Genomic DNA, 21888 nt, shown 5'->3' with positions numbered 1-21888 from the left:
GCTTTGCTACCCTAATATCAATAATTTCGCATCGCTCTGTAAAAACCGTAAAGAGTCGTCCTCACAGGCTAATCAGGGACGACATCTTGCGCCTAGACTGGATTTTCTCTTTAAAGAGGCTTTATTTAAGTGAAAAATACCATAAAATCGTAAAGTGTCGTCCCTGATAAGCCTGTACAGACCGCAAAGTCTGATATGGGACGAAACTTAACACACATGCATTAAGCCCGGTTTTCCCAGATCGAGGCTAAATTACACCATATATTAAGTGTCAATTAGTAGATTTCTTAAATATATCATTCGTTCGTGTCCTGGGAAGATACCTTTTTATCGAATGATACACGCAAACAACAAATTGGCAGTTTAGATTAATAAACATTTTATTGTTAATTATGAATTGGCAACGACTTCTTCTTTTATCACGACTGTGTCTTTCTCTATTTTCGTAAAAAGGAAAATAAGGGAGTAATTTTACAACTAAGATTATTTAACCACAATGATGGTTTACAATTAAATCATAAAACTTAAAACAAAAAGAATGCGCTTGTTGTTAATCAAGCATTCCCATTTATACATACGAAAACTCATCAACTGTTTGACCTTGAAATATCATCCCACATGCTAATATCCAATCCGTTACGATGAAAAAAGTAAAAAGTCATGAGTTGTTGTTTTTAAAATGACTTTTTTAGTTTTTATCACGTAAAAATGTGTGTGTCATGCATTTCGATTGCAATGCGAATACAATAAGAACAATAAAGTGTTTAAATAAGCTAAAACAAAGAACAACAGTTTTCAGTACTTTGATTGTGTCCACATTTAAAGCTATAAATAAAAAAAACTCCGGCTTATGCTATTTATTAAAAAACAAACACACATTTGTATGATTAAGTCTCGTGTCTAACTTAGCATCACACATCGATTACATTCGTGAAAGATGAACTGATATTAAAATGTACCGACATTTGTATTGTTTTGGTATGAACACAATTATCATCATACTGGCAATTATCCAAAAACAACCGAGCTTATACACATGTCATAGAGAATATCCAAAAAGTAAAATGAGCAAAATCGATTTCCAATAAAATCTTAATTTTAAAACATTCAAGCCCACCTAAACACATGTGACTGTTTTCTAACACTAAAGAATCTACTTGATGGGGGTCCCTTGTCCGCACAGGAGGTGGAGAAACTTGACGAGTCTGACTTCTCTGGCTCATCCTACTGCTGCACACCTGGCTTGCCCCCCAGAATCATGCTCGTCCTCACTGTCAGCCATCATCAGCTACAAGTCAAACAAGCTTTAATGCAAGCAAATTGTCATGTTCATAATAACCTAATGTCTTAGATGAGATATTTCTCCTTTAAGAATATTGAAAAAAAACAAGAGCTGTGTTCAAGGAAACACAATGCCCCCTACTGCGCTTCGAAGCCGCACGGCAGCTATTTTAGAAACAATGTTATATTTTTAATGTAAATGTCACAGTGAACTTGAACTTTGGCCAAGTGACCTCAAACCATGTTTGATTGTAGATCTCAATGAAATGCATGTACATGTGAAGTTTAAAGAACATAGACCAAAGAGTTTTCATTTTATGAGCAAGGTTTAAGTTTAGGGACAGACACACACATACAATTACAGACAGACAGGCCAAAAACAATATACCACTGATAATTCGATCCGGGGGCATAAAAATCCAACATTTTCTAACATAAAACAATATCAAAATCAAAATAATTATTAAAAGATATCAAATAGATTTTTAAGTTAAATTACTTCAATCTTTAACACAATACATGTATGTTGCGTACAAATGTGTACCTTTCTTGTATGAGGTGGTCGTTTGCCAGCGTTTTCCGAGTTGTCACCATCACTACAGGAACTGCTGGAATCCCTGCAAAAATCACACAGTTGTAATCACAATTAAAGTGATACAATCGTTCAAAATTAACACCAAACTGAAGGGAAAAATCTATTTTTTCCATCATTAGATAACATTATTACTTAATGATATTCAGGTTGCTTTCAATGAAAAATGCCTGCTTATTGTACCGGTATTTAATTTTCAAAAATATGTATATATATTTTGATTCCTCTATAAGATTTTATGCATGCACAGAATTTTACGGGAATTTCCAAAGCATTCCGATTCAGCGAATCTACATGTAAGTCTGTGTATGACATATGATGCTGTTTACATTTTGATTGATTGTTAATCGATAAAATAATGTTAAACAAGAGACCTGTCACAAAACCAGGTTTTCAGTTGAAAAAAGTATGATAAAGGGAGACAATTCAAAATGTGTATTGTTAACCCCCTTGTGTAAAATTGACGTTGATTTCAATTAGTAAGAAAAAGTCTGATAAAGAGAGACAACTCAAAATAAAAATGTGCATTGTTACTGATTGTTCATAGTTACATAGTTGATCAAAATAAATCTATTTTTAGTTGTAGCGACCTAGACCTTGGAGATATTGACGTAATTATATCGCGCGACACACCGTCCAATAATGGTGAACAAATGTGCCAAATGATTTTAAAATGTCACAATGAATGACATGGTAATGGCCCAGACAAGCTCATTTATGGCCATTTATGACCTTCAAACTCAAATTTTGACCTTGACCATGGAGATATCGACGTGATTCTTTCGCGCGACACACCGTCTAATGATGGTGAACAAATGTTCCAAATGATTTTAAAATCTGACAATGAACGACAAAGTTATGGCCCGGACAAGCTTGTTCCGCCCGCCAGCCCGCCCGCCCGCCGACATCGCCAATCTTATAACCAGTTTTTTCCTTCGGAAAACCTGTTTAACAATGAAAGACACATGCATAGGATACAAACATATGTTCAGAGTTTATGAAAATTTTCTCCACATATCCTTGTATCATGTCAAATGATCACGATGCAGCGTTTCTTAAAATAGAATTGATGGAAAACTCAATGAATCGAGTGGCAGGCAATTCGAAAGTAGCATATTGTAAAAGCCAAAATCGTCTACAAGAATGCATAATGTGTCTAATTTAACTTGCAAAACTTATTTTTAATACACACAGTCATTTATTAATGTTTAGATAGAGGGAAAATATTGGGGTGACATTAAAAACACTATAAATGCTATCCCTGGCGCATAAGATCACTTTAAGCCACGTTTTTCATAGAATGATAAAATAAGAGTTCATATCAGATTACATCAATAGCTAATCCAACTGCAAGTCTCATCTGGCAGGCAGCCCAGCAGGCTGGGGCGGTGATCTCACTCCCTCCCAGTCATTGCTGATATCTCTCTGTCTTCGAGGTGACGAGGACTTTCTTGCTGGGGAGCGTCTATGGGGGTGGAACAACATTGTGGCTCAAGCAAGGCCCTCCTGTCCCTGTCTCAATCCCTGTGACCTTTGGGACCACCTCTCTCGACCACAGCCTCTTTCTGGTGAATGCCGCCTCACAGCACTGCGTGAACTCTTTCTGGGTGACCAGGGTTTAATAGAGTGAGATCTGTTATCCCTCTTTCTCTCATCTTTTTAACTTAATTCATTAGTATCTGGAACAGAGTTTTCCATCTTAATTGATGATCCTCATTAAAAAATATTCTGGCTAATATCTATACACAAAATCATACAGTCTGTGTTGATTGTTATCAGTGTTTATGACGTCTAAAAGGGGAAACAAAGCTCTTAAGCTTGGATAAGTATCACGCCCTTTAGAATGGACACATATCACACCTAATGCCATAATCTTGGACAAGTTTAAGCTCATGAATTAGGAATAGACATCTAATGGGGAACCAAAGCTCTTAAGCTTGGACAAGATTCAAACCCTTGAGATTAGACACAAAACTCCCATAAGCTTGGACAAGTTTAAGCTCTTATGCTTGGACATCTTCGAATTTAGTTGCGCTAAAATGGATCGAACGTATTTGTACATATTCCAAACCCATATGTTTGGACAAGTATTAAGCCCTTAAACTGGACACTCACATTTGGATATCATTCCCTTAAGCATGGACAACTCGGTGGAAACTAGAAGTTATTTTTGGATGTAGAACACGAAATAATCTACATTAACATGGATGTATTTACAACAGCTAGCACTAAAGCTTGGACATGACAAGCTTAAACAGTTTCTACTGGAATATAGACTGCAATTAACTAATATCTTTTTTATTGAGACAATACTTCCAACAATTTACACTTTGAAACAAACATATATTGAAAAGGCCTTTAAATGCTAATGAGATTCTTATAAAGCTTGTGATATTCCAGCGTAAGATTCCTCTTATTCGCTTTTTTATATCAGATTTAATATTTTTATAAGATGATTGCCTGGGCCAGCCACGACAAATTATAAAATTATCTAAGACGCATATCGCACGCCAGACGCTAGGCATCACACTAGTTCTCACTGAGAACAAATAGCACTTCAGTTAGTAACTTTTCACAGCCATCTAGAGTGAAGTTGTTTGCTATAATATAAGACTGCCCGTAAACAATTCTTTGTTTGGAGTTACCTGACCCAGAACTGTTTAGGCGGGTCGATAGGTCCCGACGGGATGTTTTTAAAATTTTAAAAACACTCATTTTATACACATGTTACAAAAAATAATTTGACTCCTGAAGAGACAAGCAGATGTTGAGTCGCAAGGAATTTCATAAGTTGGTGGGGTAACTCCCAACAAATGTTTTTTTAATGTCAGCATCAAATGGAAAAAAAATGAAACAAAATTTCAACAACAATTCTAAAATGATACGATTAAAACGGAAATATATCTTGAAATTAATAAATCCAAAATAACAAAGAGCAGATATGAATGCATAGTTATATTTATCTATACCAGTCCATATAAACCGCCCCCAAAGAGCCTGTGGTACAATATGCTAGTGCAGTGCATAACTTTGCTAATCGATCGCTTAAAATTTCAAGATGGGTGACATTTGAAACATTTAGTAGAATTGTTAGATTTTTCGGAAATTAGCGTAGTGGTTTCGACAGTTACCGTTCATGTCCGTGCCAGCCCCTCACCAATCAGAAATCAATATTATTTCCCGGACATTTGGACCGTCAACATGGCATTTTCAATCGGACCTGTCTTTAAAACGTCGGTCAGGTCCCATGGCTTTTTTTCCTGATTTTGTGAAGCGGCTCTGGCCACCTCACTTTGTGAAAAATGAGTCGCGAACTTTTTACAATTGTGAAAAAAATGAGTCGCGAGCTTCTGAAAATTGTGATAAACGAATCGCGAACTTGTGCAATTGTGAAATGGAGTTGTTTAAGAATTAGTATAGTTAAAGCATGTTTATAAATACTTGCATCATATTAAAATGTCTGTAAATAATGCATTAAAATAATACGTTAATTTTCTTGACACTTTATTTCAACAAATAACCACTTACAGTTAGTTCAACAGTATTCTGAATTGTAAACTCTATCTAAAACCATAGAAAAACATAACCTGTCAATATATTGTCTGGCTTAATAAACTTATGTAATAAATTAAAACACACACACACACACACACACACACACACATATATATATATATATATATATATATATATATATATATATATATATATATATATATATATATATATATATATATGTACGCTGTTTGAACATTACTGCACATCATGAAAATGCATTTAAATTAATGTTCATATAAATGGATCACAGTTTGACTTTATTTTAACCAATATTAACAATTGTAAACGGATAAGATATAGAATAACAAGTCTCACTTTCGGTTATCAATGCATGAATCATGTGATTACAGCAAAATTTAAAATGACTTTCCTGAAAATTTTATCCATGTCGGTTTTAATAGTGCATTGTAAAAACGCTGTATAAATCTTTTGTTTCTTTATTGTAATCGGGAATTGCAACAAATCGTACTTATTTGACGTTTTTTAAATCTTTTTAACATAGGAACGCGAGTTTCGCGACGCCATTTTGTTTGTGTAATGGTGAGGTTGATCGGCCACGCTTGAACTAATACATTGGTTGCACCGGTTCAATTTTTTAATCGATTCAGGTGTGTAATCGACTAAAACAAGCCACGACACTTAAACGATTCGTAAACAAAATTTGCAAATTTGGAATTAAGCACGGTGAAACGAAACGTATTTTTTAAATATGAAATAGCCGTTTTTGACAGTTGTGAGCACAAAATGTATGTTTTTAAACAATTTAAAACGGACGTTTTTGTAACTGATAAAGCGAAGAGATTAGTAAATTGTCCGTGTCAAAATTGTGAAATGTCTCTTCATGGCCAGTCTCAAAGAAGGAAAAAAGCTCTGGGTCCGACACTTTTGGGAATGTCTGAGCGCAAAAAATCGAGAGCGCAGAAGTTTAGACACAAAACTATACATAACAGCGATACATAAATATAGTTGCTTTGTCTTATATTATATACTTTTGAGTACCTTTAACTATTTTGTAACAAGAAATCATCAGAAATGGAAGAAATAAATAGATATTGTGATGAACTGATTTCGCAACTGTTTTTGTCCAAAGGAATTGTGGCATAACAGGAAAACAAGAGAAATATCAAAAATGAAAAATGGGTTTCCCTGAACGCGCATTATTGTGGCTTATATCATGACTGTACAGTGTGCGTGTATGTAAATTGTTAGACCTTTTAAGCGCAAGTGAAATTAGCCTAACAAAGGAGGAAAAGACTAATGACTGATAAGCACGACGTTCTTTCACAGGTTAAGGGTAGCTGAAATAATTCGCTGAAAAAGCAACTCTGAAAATCCCGCTGGAAAATATTTTTCAGAGATATTGTCGTAGTATCGTAAGTAACACAGGGAATAATCTACATGCGCGTCCCGCGTCTATGACGCACAAATATCGAAATAGACGCATAGTTTTGAAATATGTGCGTCTACTCGGACGCATTGCTGAAACGAATCCGTTAACGCATACGCGAAGTACGAACCATCTTGGGTATGAGTCAAAACTGTAGCGATGAACGCTGAGATTAACCGAATGAGGCTTGAAGACTGCAACAAGTCTCTTGATTGGCTCTAGTCGAGCCGCTACTGTATAATACGAACCAATAAGATTCGACCTTTTAAATAGTGTGTAAAGATTTAACTTTTTGCAACTTAGTCATTAATAATACAGAAAAAATGCCTCCGAAATCAGGTGTTAAAACAAACAACTCTAAACTTTAATAACGGTAGGTCAACGGCTCGAAATTCGGACGTTAACAGTAATATTTTCAAGCTCGCAATTCGGATGTAAACAATAATATTATCATCGATTTGAATCAAGTTGAAATGTTTTAACAGGTTACATTCATGTAACAGATAATGTTATAGCCTATGTGAAGGCAAACAAGATAGTGATAACCCTGAATTTTTTTTTTTTTGGTTTAAACATGTCTTTGATAAAATGATTATTAAAAGTTAAATGCAAAATATAATTATTGAGCTAGTGTGATTTAGACTCATTTTCTTCACTACTTGGTATCTTTCAAAATTTGGGACCGATTCTTTTTCAATGAGGACTCATTAATTTTGGCCTGGGACTAATTGGTCTAAAATCTGCGAGTTCACGGACCCATTTTGTTTTGGTGTTATACAGGCATTGAATACATGTACTGCTATTTTGTGTGTTTCGGTCATAAGGCAATGGACATCATTCCGTACAAGAAACTATTACTCGATATTTAATATTTAGTTGCTACAGGCGCTGAGGCGAAATAACAGTATTGGGTGACATGATTCATATGTACATTGTAGTTGTATCGTTCATATACCGCCAATTGCAAAAAAGTACTCTTTGTTTCTGATCCGCGAATATAATGAACACATTAGAATATATACATGTATTCAAACATTTGCTTTTTAGTTATAACACATCTTCATATAAACCCTTTAATTGCTGTTGTAAAACTATAACAATCCCATAATATGATAAGACAAGTATTGCGTACTTGGCCAAAAAAAATTATATATTTTCCCGATGGACGTACTTATGAGTCGTGTGTTCCATACGAAAACGTCTGAACAGTACGCTTAACAAACTTAGTGTTGATTCTGATAATTCATATAACCTTTGCTTCATGACCTGCAATGATCAGTTCCTGTGTATGCAGGACCAAATCTGTCTTCGTTAAAAGAAATACGACGGAAAAAGGCGCAAAGAAATTATAATTCAGATGTTAATCATTTTATGATTTTAATATTTTCAAATATGGGGATTGATTGTTTGAAACTAATAAATGTACCAGTAACAGTCACTTACCTATACACTTATATTATCAATCAACTTTCCTAACTCTCTAGCATCATAAATGCTTGTTGAGAAATATTTCCATTGTAAACTTTCTTATTTTCAGTTTTTAAGACACAAATATAATTGAAGACATTTCCCATTTTAAATATATCTGATAACTAGATTGAAGATTTAACACGCATATCCCTTAAAGCCGTACCCTGGATTGGTTAATGGATTTATCGATTTGGTGATTTAAAATATACATCATGTGCAAGTTGTTATTTGAAGTGTCTTATCTCGATATTTAGTTTACCATGATCATAAACCAACCACATAAGTTTGCATTTGTTTCATAGACGGGCTCTCTTAACCACGTATATATGCATAATGTGAAGATTGGTAGACCAAACACTAAGATGCTATTAATTTGTTTCATTATTTTTTTGGATAAAGGTTCAGGTAAAGTTTTATAGAGTTAATAGATTTTTATTTTCATCAATTTTCTCATCACAATATATAGAACTAGTATAAGAATAAGTAGAAGTTTCAGTAGTTGTAGCAGTTGTAGTAGTTGTAGTAGTTTTCTTTTGAACGCAATACCGAATTTTGTCTGTCGACACACTTTGTGTTATGCATATGGTTGTCTGATTTGCTCTGGAATAGTTCAACAAAACTAACTCAGGTAAAATGCGGAAGTAAAAGCTGCAACTTCTTAACTTATACAATCTACGCTCATTTTACCATTTTATTCAATATAACTGACAAATTCAAGCTGCTGGTCACACTTTATGTTATACTTTAAAATAATATTTATTAGAGAACTCATTAGCAGAAACGGATGCAGTTTATTTAGCGCTGATGTTTTGAATAGACCAATAATCATTTGAATAAAACAAAAGTAATATGAGGTAAAAAAAATCACTGCAATACTGGTTTATTTATTTATTATTTCTTATGTGCGAACGTATCAAGCTTGAAATAGGTTAAACCTTAAATGTTCGCTTTACCAGTAACAAAGTTTAAGATTTTTAAACATGTAAGTTGTATAATCAATTGTTGTGATAAATCACCCTTGGTCGTATGGTCGTAGAAAACTATTGTATATTTACCAGTTTGACTGCATTATCAGTATGTTTACCCCGTGGATAAGGCGCGAGTGAATGTGTCCACATTTACCTTTGTATGTGAGTACTTTCGTTCGTGTGTATGTGTATGCATGCTTGCTGGTTTGAGTTAGCGTTTGCGTGCATTCGCAAGTGACTGTTCGAATTGATGGCGGAGAAGTGTGGGTGTGCGAGGACGGTTGTGTTTTCGTGCGTGTGTGCGTATATGTCGACTGATTTTAAAAAGTATATTTGACAAATTGTCGCTTTTATGTCGATGTTAACTATAATTCATCTAGCCAAAAATATGTTTTGTACGAACAAAGTTTATTTAGACTAAACTTACCAAAAAAAACAAACGCATTGAATACCTAAAGGACCAGCTGAAATAACACATTGATATAAGTGAGATTTTCTTTTTGTATAATATAATATTATATACCTTTATATACAGGTGACTGCATTCAACAGACTGCTAAACTAGGACAGCAAAATATTTATTTAAATACGAGCTTCTCATGGGATGTCCAGGAACCCAAATTTATACAATGTAACAAAAACCAGACCGTCATAGGACAGTGCTCGGCGGTAACTACGTCTTCCTGTTCAGTAGACCCACAAAACGTAGGCGTTTACGAAATGAATTCTACTGATGACCTGATTTCCGTCATAATCACTATAAAAGAGTTCACTGAAACGCTGTCAGGCATTTACAGCTGCTCCAAGACAAATGAGAAAAATAAAACAACTATCTGCTTAACAACAGGTATTACTGTATGAAACGAATCCATGTATGTTTCATTTGTAAAATAGTTTTCCGCTGTTAATTTATTTTTCAAATTCTAACGGTTTTGAATTACTTATGTTTTGTCATGTTTACTAGAAGTTATCAAATGAAGATTATCATATAAAGTATTAGTATGCGCAAATATTAGTATGCGGAAACGTTGAATCAAGCTTGCTGTGCTCAGAGTAGGCGCTAATTCTGACGCAACAATTAATAAACGTGTATGTTTTCTGTTTGTAATTTTAATGTTAATACAGTCATATTTGTAAAATGCAACCTATTAAAAAACGTTTGATTTCAAAGCACGCATTTGACATTTTATTTTAGAAACAACATCAGCGGCTTCGTCAGGTAAATCACAGTCTTAAGCTTTCATGTAATTATTTTAATGCTATCTGAATCATAAAATATAATGTAATAGTTATATTAAAGTGTATGGCGTCGTTATAAAACCACTGTCTACCGAATACAATTCAGTGCGTTCGAAAATATCATCAGGTCTAATGGAGAAAAAATATTTTTATTCCAGTAGAAACTATAGATAGCATAGCCCCGGTTGTCGCCAGTAGTGCCCCGGTTGAGCCCCGGTGTTAGCCGGCAGAGCCCCGGAATACCGTAACACCGCCGGCACTCACCGTGTCTATAACGGCATCAGACCTTGGAAGAGATACGGCAATGCCCCGGTTTTACCCCGGTCGTCGCCGGTAATGCCACGGCGAATGCCCCGATGAATGCCGGTGGCGTTCCGGCAGAGCGCCTGTTCTCTTATATACCGTAGCTATACCGGTACTCTAACGGCATTCACCGGGGCTTTGCCGTAACTCTGCCGGGGTCTGTATGGGCCCCGGTGGAGCTACGGTGCCGTCCCGGTTGTTCTCGGTGCCTCGCCGGTCGTTGCCGGTCGTTCCCGGTGACTCACGGTTCATTCCGCAGGAATTAAACATTTTAAAACTTTCCCGGTGGAGCCCCGGTTTTCCCCGGTTCATCCCCGATGGAGCCCCGGTTCATCCCGGTAGAGCCCCGGTTCATCCCGGATCACGCAAAGGGGCTCCGCCGGCATCAAAGTGAGACTGGGCCTTTACCCCGATAAAGAACGGTGTACAGATTGTGTACGTTGTATCACGTAGAACTTTTCGCGCTCGATTTTCGCGCTCGATCTGCGCAGTGAAATATAATTTCCGGTAACTTCGTACATTTCCGAGAATGATAATTCATATTTGTTGTTGTTTTTTTTTCATTTTTTTTTTCTTGAATGTCTCATTAACGCAAAATAAAATAACAATTTCTTAAAATATTTTTATAAATACCAAATGTTATGTCTTCAAAAAATGTATTAGAATAAAATTCTTCTTACTGTCTCCGTAGACACTCTTATTTTTTCGGCCGTCAAGTGAGGAACTTATTCTCGCATGAATATGTAAACAATAATAAAAACTAGTAATTTTGTTTCAATAATATTGTTTACACGTTTTATGACACGGTCATGTTATATAGTGATGTTCTGTATTAACAGGGCGGGTTATTGAGATCTGCGAAGAACTTCTTTGATTGCCCATGAATTACCGCCAAGTGCAAATCGGACTTTTGGCAAGTCATTCATTCGTGGGTTTTGGCAGCCAGCCAATTCTGACTGCCTCAGAAATTTGTATCATTGCTATGGCCTTAGGGCTACGACCCAGGCCAAAAATCACTGATTCAAACTGAAATGTTGCGGATCCGTTGATTTCAAAATCTCGTTTAAACAGTAATAAATCCACGTTCTATGTTTCGATTTGTATAAAACACGCTGATTGGTTCGATAAAGAGTGTGTGATTGCACGAAATAAATACCAAAACGCTTTGCGATGTTTTAATTCAAGGATTATTTAAAAAAAATGAATAACACTACTTTTTATAAGTATAATGAATGCAGAAGCTGAAGAATGTTGTTAAATAATGATTTTAACTATGAACATTGTACCTTTCTCTAACAAGATCAACCGATAACGGTAGATGAAGAAAATAATGCAATTAAACGCTTAAAACGTAATAAGGCGGCTGTTAACGAATTTATTTTAAAGCAATATTTTCTTGAAAGTATTGATATTTTATCCGATCATTCGTGGGATAGATTTAATGACATTTAAGTTTCTGGATATTTTCCCGATGAGTGGACAGACAGAATTATCATCCTGCCGTATAATAAAAAACTCTGTTGATGATGCTAGTAATTTTAGACAATAACGCTTTTGTTAGTTGTTTTTTCTAAGTTGTTTACAACCATTTCACACAACGAAACGCATTGTTTTGTGAAGATAATACTAAAATTTCAGATGCACAATTTTGAGTTAGAAAGAGATGTTCATCTGTTTATGCTATTCATATATTGATGTATGTTCTTCAGCATTAATTACACCAAAACAATATATGTTGTATACGTTGATTTTCTTAAGTCTTTGCTAGTATATATCGTAGTGCATTATCATAATGGTTAAAAATGTATAAAACTGTATATACGGTAAATTATTAAGAATAATTAAAAATATGTATGATAATGTAAAATCTTGTGTTAAGTCGAGTACATCGTATTCTGAATACTTACGTTATACTGTCGGCCTAAGAAAAGGGGAGGTTATGTCACAATCTTTACAGAATAGCACATTGTCTGGCTTAAATAAATAAAGACATAACCTCAATTGTATTGCTATAAGCTGATAAAAGGGTCATTTTCGGTAATTCAACAGAATAGCTGCAAAACAATTTGTATCACCTTTACCTGTTTTGTAATTCTTGGGGCTCAATGTAACACTTCAAAAACAACAAAAGAAGTAAAACAAGACAAGATGAAACATGAACATTAAATGGTCAAAATATAGAAATGTAAACATTTGTTAAACATTTTTAACAGTAAAATATTATTGAACAAACTGAGTATATTCACGCATTGAATGAATGTTATAAAGGATGCAAATATTTGGTTGCAAATATAAAGCAAATGATAAACGAAAACGGGTTTTCCTATTTTGTTGAAATTGCAAATTAAACTAATAGTCATGCTTTTATTTGTGAATTAAATGTAGAATTATCGACATCTTAAAGCAGGACTGCTTTGAAAATATGAATAGAAGTACTATTCTACATATGTATAGACGATTAAAACTTACACTCGAATATGAATACTACTAAGGTTTATTGCCCAAGAGTCTACGTTTATACTTAGTAATATTAACGTATTCTTCCCAACCCTTGAGAATTCAGACCGGAAGATACTCACGCAATTATATCCCTCGTGGAGAACGTTATTGTCTTTGTTGTAATCAACGGGACATTGAAGATGAATTCCATTTCATTTGTGTTTACTCGTGCTTCCTTTTTTTACGACAAACATTCATTAGATCTACACGTATTTGTTAGATAACTGAATACATCTGCTGTTCAGTTCAATTGTTTCTTGATATCAACATGTAAATTTGAAATAATAAATTTATGCAAATATGTAAAGGAAGCCTTATCTATACGAAATTCTCATACCAATACCACGTAATTGAAATTAATAGCTTTCTGTACTTCTCTTGAAATTAATATATGTATCACTTTTTAGTTATTGATATTGTTTGAATTATTTGTTTTCTTTATTTTGGTTTGTATTTATATTAAAGTTATGTTATAAATACCCTTGTAAATGAAAAGTAATAGACATTTTATTAAATGCACACACATACATATTATGTTTTATTGATTTGCTTTCTATTATATGTATACTGACACGTGACATTACTTTATTTATGCATTTATACATTCTTTATGTTTACATTCAATACGATGAACGTATTTATAAGTCTTCATAAGCTGTCAGTTCTTTTAATAATATTATGTTCTGTAAAGATCATTGTTTACTTGTAAAATGTACCTTCGATAATGCTTCGCTCGTTATTTTAACATCTAACTGTTAAATATTTCAGGTCTATCGGTCGGGACAGTTGTCGGCATCTCGGTTGGTGTGATTTTTGAAGTTGCATTTGCAGTTACGATTGGCATCCTGTGTTATTGTCGGAAAAAAAAAGTATGCTCATCTTTAAAACGTTTAGGAACATATTTATACATCTGTTTTTGTCAACTTAATATAAAGATCAAACTATGTCAAAATATATTGATTAGTATAAGGATAATCGAGGTTTTAACGTTCAGAAAAACAGAAAACACAACCAAATCAAATTGCAAGTATAAATCTGTTTTAAAAGAAATCGATGTGGGTGTTTTTATTATATTGGATGCAACTTTGTGTGCGTATGCGTGTTATCGAAATATATCATTACTTGAATGTGTAATTTAGCTTTAAGATATACATTAAAATTATATACAAAACACTAAACACATCATAATTGCTTATATGGTTATGAAAATTTCATTATTGTGTATTCAAGTAAAAATGTTACAAACAACCTGTAATACAATGTATGTGAATATATTTCAATTATTGAAAAAGTTATACTTTTTCATTCCAGTAATCGACCAATGAAGCTCGCACTGTTGTCAGTGTCGAAAATTTGTTAAAACATATCAGCATTAATTTATGGATTAAGTTCTAGAATTTAGCACACTAGCGTAGATGAATTACGTTAATGTTTTATGTTGTTTTATGATTTTAAGATAAAATTACTCTAAATGTAATAATGTAATATATAAACATTTAATGCAATGCACTCGTTAATGTTTTGAAAGAAATATGCATCGTTTTAGCCGACAAATTATTAGCTTTATATCTACATAGGTTTGTTTGTATTCCACGACAATAAGTTAAAATAAATGGAACTCATTTAAAAAAAAGTTATACGTTTTAAACCCTAAGTTACTTGCGTATTACACATTTATACGGTTGTAATCAGTTTTGTGTGATACAGCATTTTTAAGAGGAGAGTACTACTCAAATGAGAATGATTTTAGGCAAAAAAGTCATTTGTTGCCACTAACGTCGCCATTAAAATAAAATAGGATAGGTTTGTAGGTTTAACTTTGTTATCGTTAACCGTTCGTATGATTCCCCACTTTTATAAGAATAGGCATTCAAAAACAGAAATATGTCAAGCCTGTATTCAAAATGTCTTAAAAGTTATTGCGCATGAGTATAATTGGGTGAACCAATATTATACTGAATCCATTTAGTGAACAGAATCGACTTTAGAAAAATGATCGAAAGCTAACTTTGGAATACTAAAAAACTGTTTAGGATCGGCACAAAAAAGGTTTGGTCGGGGTAGGAAAAGCAAACAACTTTGTTCAAGCCGTATATACAGTTTGATAATCACGTCACAATTTTACCCAATACAAAGATTATTATTATAACGCTTGATATCTTTATATTCAATGAAGTGGTTAATTTGTCCCACTTCGAAACAAACAACAATCTGAAATACGTATGCTTACTGCAAAAGTTTCCTTAACATTTTTAAATTGACATTATATGTACATGTGTATTGATTCAAATCCAAAATAATTAATATAAATATTTGTAATAGCCACATTTTTTTGCTTTGTCATTTTGTTCGGGTACAGTTAAGACGATCTCCAGCGATGGGTTTGCTAATAGTTAAGGTGTTGGATCACAGTTGCTGCCCGTTTATCGCAACTTGATATGCTGAAGTTTCGGCAATAAACACATATCGAAATGTCATCGAGCTTTTTTCCCTTATCTTCGCTTGTATGAAAATATAAAGCTATAAATATCGACAACTATGTAAAGCATGTTTTTTGTCATGATCCGATACATTTATAGTTCAAGCCGATGAGTAATGACCTTGTTATTGATTTGACGAAAGTGGTAGTTACGTTTTTTATTTACAATCAAACAAGCGCTGGTGTAGTATTCCTTTGATGGCATTTTGAACCCGGAAGTAATGGCTGAAATCTGCACTGTGATACCAAAATTGTCAGTTAAAAAAGTCAAACATGTCGGATGCAAATATTACTCTGAAAAGTTGTGACCAAGCTCATTTTCTTGTGTTAAAACATGTTTTAAATACGTATATATCTGTTACAAAGGTTACAGAGGTTTACCTGCAGTAAAGTATCATTAGCTGCACACTTTGCTAAACATGTCAACACGCTAGTTAAGTTGGTCTAACTTCGAACGTCTTATTATTATTTTGTGTAAATATTTAAAGTTAAGAAATACTGTTTGTCCCGAAGAAAAGTATCAATATTCTCGTAAACGTAAGAAAATGCAATTTGTAATCACGAGCAAAGTCATTCGTGTATTTTTTTATATATTGTTTTGTGGTTTTCAACACGCTATATTAATAATATTAGAATATAAATTGGTCTAATACTGTAGTTGCGGGTTTAATTTAATAAAGCGTTATGCACGTTTTTTGCATACTGTTAGTGTAAATCTTTCATCAATATCCGAAACCTATCCACATGGAATACCATTTGTTTAAAATAACTAAGCAATACGACATGTGGGATTTATTTTTGCAAAATAAATTCATTGTATTTGCACCCCGCATGCACGCATTAAAAACGTAGAACTAATAAACCATCATTGTGTATTTGTATACAGGTGTTCTTTCAAAGATCAAATATATATAACTGGGCATATATGGGCAGCCAGATTAACCTCTTCTTGCATCTATGTTATTTAATTTGATTTTTATTGAAATGCAATGATAAGATTACCATGTTAAAAGATAGATATTAAGCCTTTGACAATATGATGTAAGCGCATTTTACTTAACGAGTTTTCTCAAATATTGAATGGAATGACATCCAATATCCTATCCTATTTCACATGCTTTAAAACAATGAATAAGTATTTTAACTTATTCGGAACGTTTTCATTAATCCAAACGGTCATTTCAGATGTGACGAATATTTTGTGTCGATGAGTTTATATTATCAACTAAACGCCATGCAATCGACAATTTTGTGTATGATGCCATTTTAATATCATTTAATACTTACCTGTGTATTTCCTTTACATAATAATGAATAATTCCATATAACTAAGGTAGGCATATTAGTCAGCAGAAAACTCTTTGAAAATGAAAAACGTTCATTATTAAAATTCGGTTAGGTCCAAACTAAGAAGTTTACAAGATAATTATAGAAAACAATGGATTATAATTTACAGGAGTCTTTAATGCTATATTGCATGTTTTACGCAGCTGATCCCTTTGTATCCTGCTCGGGCATACACGTCAAGGTAGAAAAACGAGTGTTCAGAGTCCTCGACAACGCGACAGTGACATACACAAACTCTGGGACAAATCAGCCCGACAAATACGGCGTTGAAGACTGTATTGCAGTCTCCAATTGGTTTGCTGGGAAGTGGGCGGATGTTCCGTGCAGCGTACACTATTTCACAGTGTGCGAAGTGGAATTTAACTCGCTTTGTGTGTGTGTATGTGTGTGTGTGTGTGTGTGTGTGTGTGTGTGTGTGTGTGTGTGTGTGTGTGTTAACATCACGTTTTGTGCTATATTCGATAACCTCTTTTATCTGTTCTTATTTGTTTGTCTGAACATGACCAAATTTGATGTCTTGAAAGTGACCATTTGAACTTATTCAAAAATGACCTTGTGTCGTGGATCTTTAATATACACCTTGTTCGCCTTGCCACTTAAAAATACTTTACACATACATATAATCCATGTATATTTTACATCTAAAACAAAATTGCGACCCCTTCATGCGGGTGTTTTGTGTGTGTTTTATTTTTTCTTGGATTGTAACAAAATAATTATGATTGGTTAAGAGATACAATATGGTATGATGCTGAAATATATAAACACATGTTGAGATCAATATAAACTTATAAAAAACGACATTTGTTTGTTATTATACTTCTTTAAATAAAGTTGTTCTTTAATAAACAAATATACCTTTAAGCGCATTTTACACAGTTTGGTAAAATGGCGATTTTACCAATCGAAATAATTGTGTTATATTTTTTTTAAAAGAATGTGTGAATTATTTCTAAACAAGCGAAATAAAGTCTTGACTAAGAACACTGCTTACAATATTATTTCGTTAACGGATAATCATCATTCATAATCGGTAAAATAATAAATAGTTTGTAACGATAATTTGGAAAATACTTCAAATATTACTATTATAGCGGTTATGTTTCGTGAAATATCACGAAAGTCGGCGTGGCGCAGAGAATGCAAATTAGCTTTTGCTTCCAGTGGACCAGGCTTGAATCCCGGGGACGGCATTATTTTTTATTCAACTTTTTATCTTGTTAATTCATTTTAGTTAATACTATTGAAAACATTATAGATTTGTTTGTAAACACATTTTATTTTATTTTTTTCAATGCGAACATATGTAAACAAGTCTCTTTTACTTTAAACAAGAGAAACCAACTATATTACTCGAAAAATATTTGTACCGAACGAGTTTAATGGAATTGCAAATAAAGTTTGTCCTTGCAGTCGAAAAGTAATTATATTTTATCGATGCGTGTGCACTGTTGGGAAAACCCTTCTAGTATTTGTAGATTTGTCAATGCGTAATTTTTAAACGTGTCGGTATCGCTCGAAATAACTTAGTTACTATGACTTTCACTGAAGTGAAAACATTTAACATATGGTATGAAATAACACACAATTTACATATCCTATAAACTGGAATTCGTTAATATTTTTTTTTTTTAAATTTTAGAAATATTTCAGAGTTTAAATCGGTTTTAACTGATATTACTAATAAACCGAAAGGATGGGCTACGTTTAAATCAGTCACTTCTAAGTTGCGTGATTTATGCGAGTTTAAATTTTTAAATATTTAATCGATCACGATGAACTGGATTGATATAATGGTCCAGAACATCACACTCCTGGGTAATATAATTCGTTTTATACGATGTTCAGCTTTTGATCATTAAACACTCAAAAAACGAACTATATGCAAAGTCAGCATTTTCGTGTAACGACAAAAAGCGCTTAAGCTTTAATCTCGGATATTTGTTTATGTGCCTAACAAATATCCACAACTATAACACAAGTAGTAAAAGGCGTATGTATTTCACATGATGTGAGTAAACATTCAAATCAACGATGAGCTTTTTTACAGTTATCTACCTTTACTTTCAAAGAAATATGCCACTAATGGTATTATGACCAATATTTTTGTTGTTTAATTCATTATAAAAAAGTTATACAAATAAGTTTACGATTACGTTTAAACAACTGATAAGCAAACGATGGTTCCCTTCTTGTAACACTAGGTCCATTTATTTAGTGTCTTGTTTTTTATTTCGGTATATGTACACGTGTATACTTTGTTTGCTCTGATGCAATAACGATGGTAAATATAAATCGGTTTATCAGTCATTAAGAATAACACAAACACACCAATGTTTGTTCACAGGAGGGAAGCCCATAGTATTATTATTTTTTTTTATATATGTAATACACATGTAATAGAAACAAGTAGTGCAACTTCATTTGCCGTAAAACTACACCATCTTTACTGTAAACCAAGTAACTCGAACAATTTTTAACGAATCAACTACACACCGATTGTTTTCGAAATCTAATACGAAAAATATCATGAAAAATTAACATCAGTACGATTGATCCAGCAGTATTTCGATACCAGCCCGCAGAAGTTGAAACTCACGGAAAAAAAATTGGCCGGACACTTCATTTCAAACGCAGAAACACAAAGATTACATCACTGTTCGTCATTTAAACGGTTATTTCCCGTTCAATAAACATTAATAAATCGATAACAATACATTTTATAGTAATTTAAATACCATCAAACGTGTTTTTGACTCCGATTTGTAAATAAACAACCACGAGCATTAATTTTTAAAAGGAAGTACGGAAATCCTCTCACGTCATGCAATAAAGCACAAATTTGCTGCGGGTCTTTTTATTGGTTTGGCGGAATTTCCCGAGGATCTCCGTAAAAAGGTAAGGAATTGATGAAATTCAGCCAATCGTATTTTGTTACACATTACACAATCTCTGACGTCATCAAAGGGTTTCCCAAATTCAAAATATAATTTTCTGTTTAGATTTTGTACTCGCGGATCGAAAGACGCGATAAAATGATGTTTACCATACTTGTTCGATAAATATAGGTATTTTATCCCATTTTCACCGCGACATTGACGGTATAACACGTTGTGGAATATACTTGCCTGTCTTCAACACTGTGGGATATACCTGTCACGTGCACGGACTACTTTTTACTTTATCACTGAATGATTTTTCATAATTAATAAAGTCGAGAAAACTTTAGCTTCAAAATTATACGACGTTCAACCTTAAAATCTAGTCATATAACATAATTTTTCGCCATCCGTATAATGAATCAGCTGATTGATGGCGTCATAAAATGACACTTTTTGCGTCATTTTCCCCAAAAAATGACGATTTATTATAAACGCGACTTATTGCACATGTACATGTACTGTATATCAACATACGGTATTTGAATTGTCAATTAATCACATTTTCCTTATTTCGTGTAATGTGCATTGTTTATAAACCATGCATATACTTTTGACATTTAAGAATGTACAACAAGCCATACAAATATCGCACAATTCATAAATAATCTGCAATATTTGCTTTCCGATTTAATTCACGTTAATCATAGAGCTGTGTAAAGTATAAGATGGTAAAAATAGCACCACACTGGAATTCAGAACGTCCCATTTTGTACACGGGTATATCCACTGATTTATCTGTTGTGTAATGGAATGTTTTCCATTCTTTGTGTATTTATATATTAAATTATTTTCTTGTACACAATAAGGGCATTTATCATAGACAAATAACATTGTGCAAGTTTAAACATAATTATGTTTGTATGCAGAAATGTGCAAATGCATCCGAGTTTACCAACGGCTATTATTTGATAAACTGCTCCGGTTTATTTTAACAGCAGTTATGTATATAGAGTACATGACGTAGCGTGTGACGAATCAGAAAGTTTATCGAGTTCATAAATTCATTTGAAAATAGTGAAGGATGGCATGAGGGTCTTAATTTAACTATGCTAAAATTATTATTAAAGACCCGAGATGCAAAATCGCCAATTATTGAGTTATATGGATTATTAGATGGATTTTAAAGGATTATTAAAGGTAAGATGCTAGTTCGAACGTGTTTTGGTTTTTGTTTGTACTTTTGTCGTTCCCTGTTCTCGGGGAAAGGATTTTAACATGGGGGCGTTTAATGCATTGGATCACACACGGCATACCCATAACATTATAAAAAAAACACGTTCTGCGCGTCATTAAATTCGTCGTCCGAAGTCGGAAAACGTATTGACCTGCATATTAAGTCAAATAAAGTGTCAGTCGCTGCAATTGTCTGTTTACTCGTCGATAGTGTACATGTAGAATCTATGTTGACATCGACATAATATTTTCGAGGAGCAATCGCCGCCATATTGGATTTTGATCATTTTCTTTCGAAAATAAAACGAATTATAGTAAAGTAAAATCTTCTTTTCGCGGTCGAAATGTGTTACAATTCGCATGCTGCGTAAAATTGAATCGAGGCATATGGTGATATTTTTACTAGTTTTACAGTTTGTGTGTTAAGTTTTTTAAGACTATTTTGCGTACCAGAACAAATACATTTATATCACTACGCATGGTAACATTCGATAGATTTTATGCGATTTTTAAGAATGAATTAAACTTATTGCTAGGCTAAGGTTATTAGATCTAGTTATGTTAACTGTCACGTTGAAAAAAAATCAAATGGGATAAATACAATACTAGGATTAGCGTTGAATACAGAGAAGTTTATGTTGCTCGGCTCG

General features: G+C 33.5%; 1 protein-coding gene and 1 long non-coding RNA gene across 3 annotated transcripts; one reads left to right on the top strand and one right to left on the bottom strand.

Moving 5' to 3' along the window:
- Window positions 1–842: 842 nt before the first annotated feature.
- Window positions 843–8439, bottom strand: LOC127836539 (uncharacterized). The gene is made up of 4 exons (XR_008028817.1): window positions 8262–8439; window positions 3204–3552; window positions 1826–1898; window positions 843–1288 (listed from the first exon to the last, which is right to left on the bottom strand). It is a non-coding gene; the product is annotated as an uncharacterized LOC127836539 (long non-coding RNA).
- A 108-nt stretch (window positions 8440–8547) lies between these two features.
- On the top strand, window positions 8548–17924 carry LOC127836351 (uncharacterized). 2 transcript variants are annotated; one of them, XM_052362937.1, is made up of 5 exons: window positions 8548–8693; window positions 9792–10103; window positions 10452–10475; window positions 14066–14166; window positions 17267–17924. In XM_052362937.1, exons 1-5 carry the CDS (start codon window positions 8615–8617, stop codon window positions 17306–17308), a joined length of 558 nt encoding a protein of 185 aa, XP_052218897.1. In that variant the 5' UTR covers window positions 8548–8614; the 3' UTR covers window positions 17309–17924. The 2 variants fall into 2 exon arrangements, with proteins under 2 accessions (XP_052218897.1, XP_052218898.1); XM_052362938.1 differs by lacking the exons at window positions 14066–14166; window positions 17267–17924 and adding an exon at window positions 10654–11340.
- The last annotated feature ends 3964 nt before the right edge of the window (window positions 17925–21888 follow it).

The sequence above is a fragment of the Dreissena polymorpha genome, chromosome 6 (genome assembly GCF_020536995.1).
Source record: "Dreissena polymorpha isolate Duluth1 chromosome 6, UMN_Dpol_1.0, whole genome shotgun sequence".
In the NCBI taxonomy this organism is placed as follows: Eukaryota; Metazoa; Mollusca; class Bivalvia; order Myida; family Dreissenidae; genus Dreissena; species Dreissena polymorpha.
Note: the sequence above shows the minus strand (reverse complement) of the source record. Positions and strands in the feature narration are given on the sequence as shown.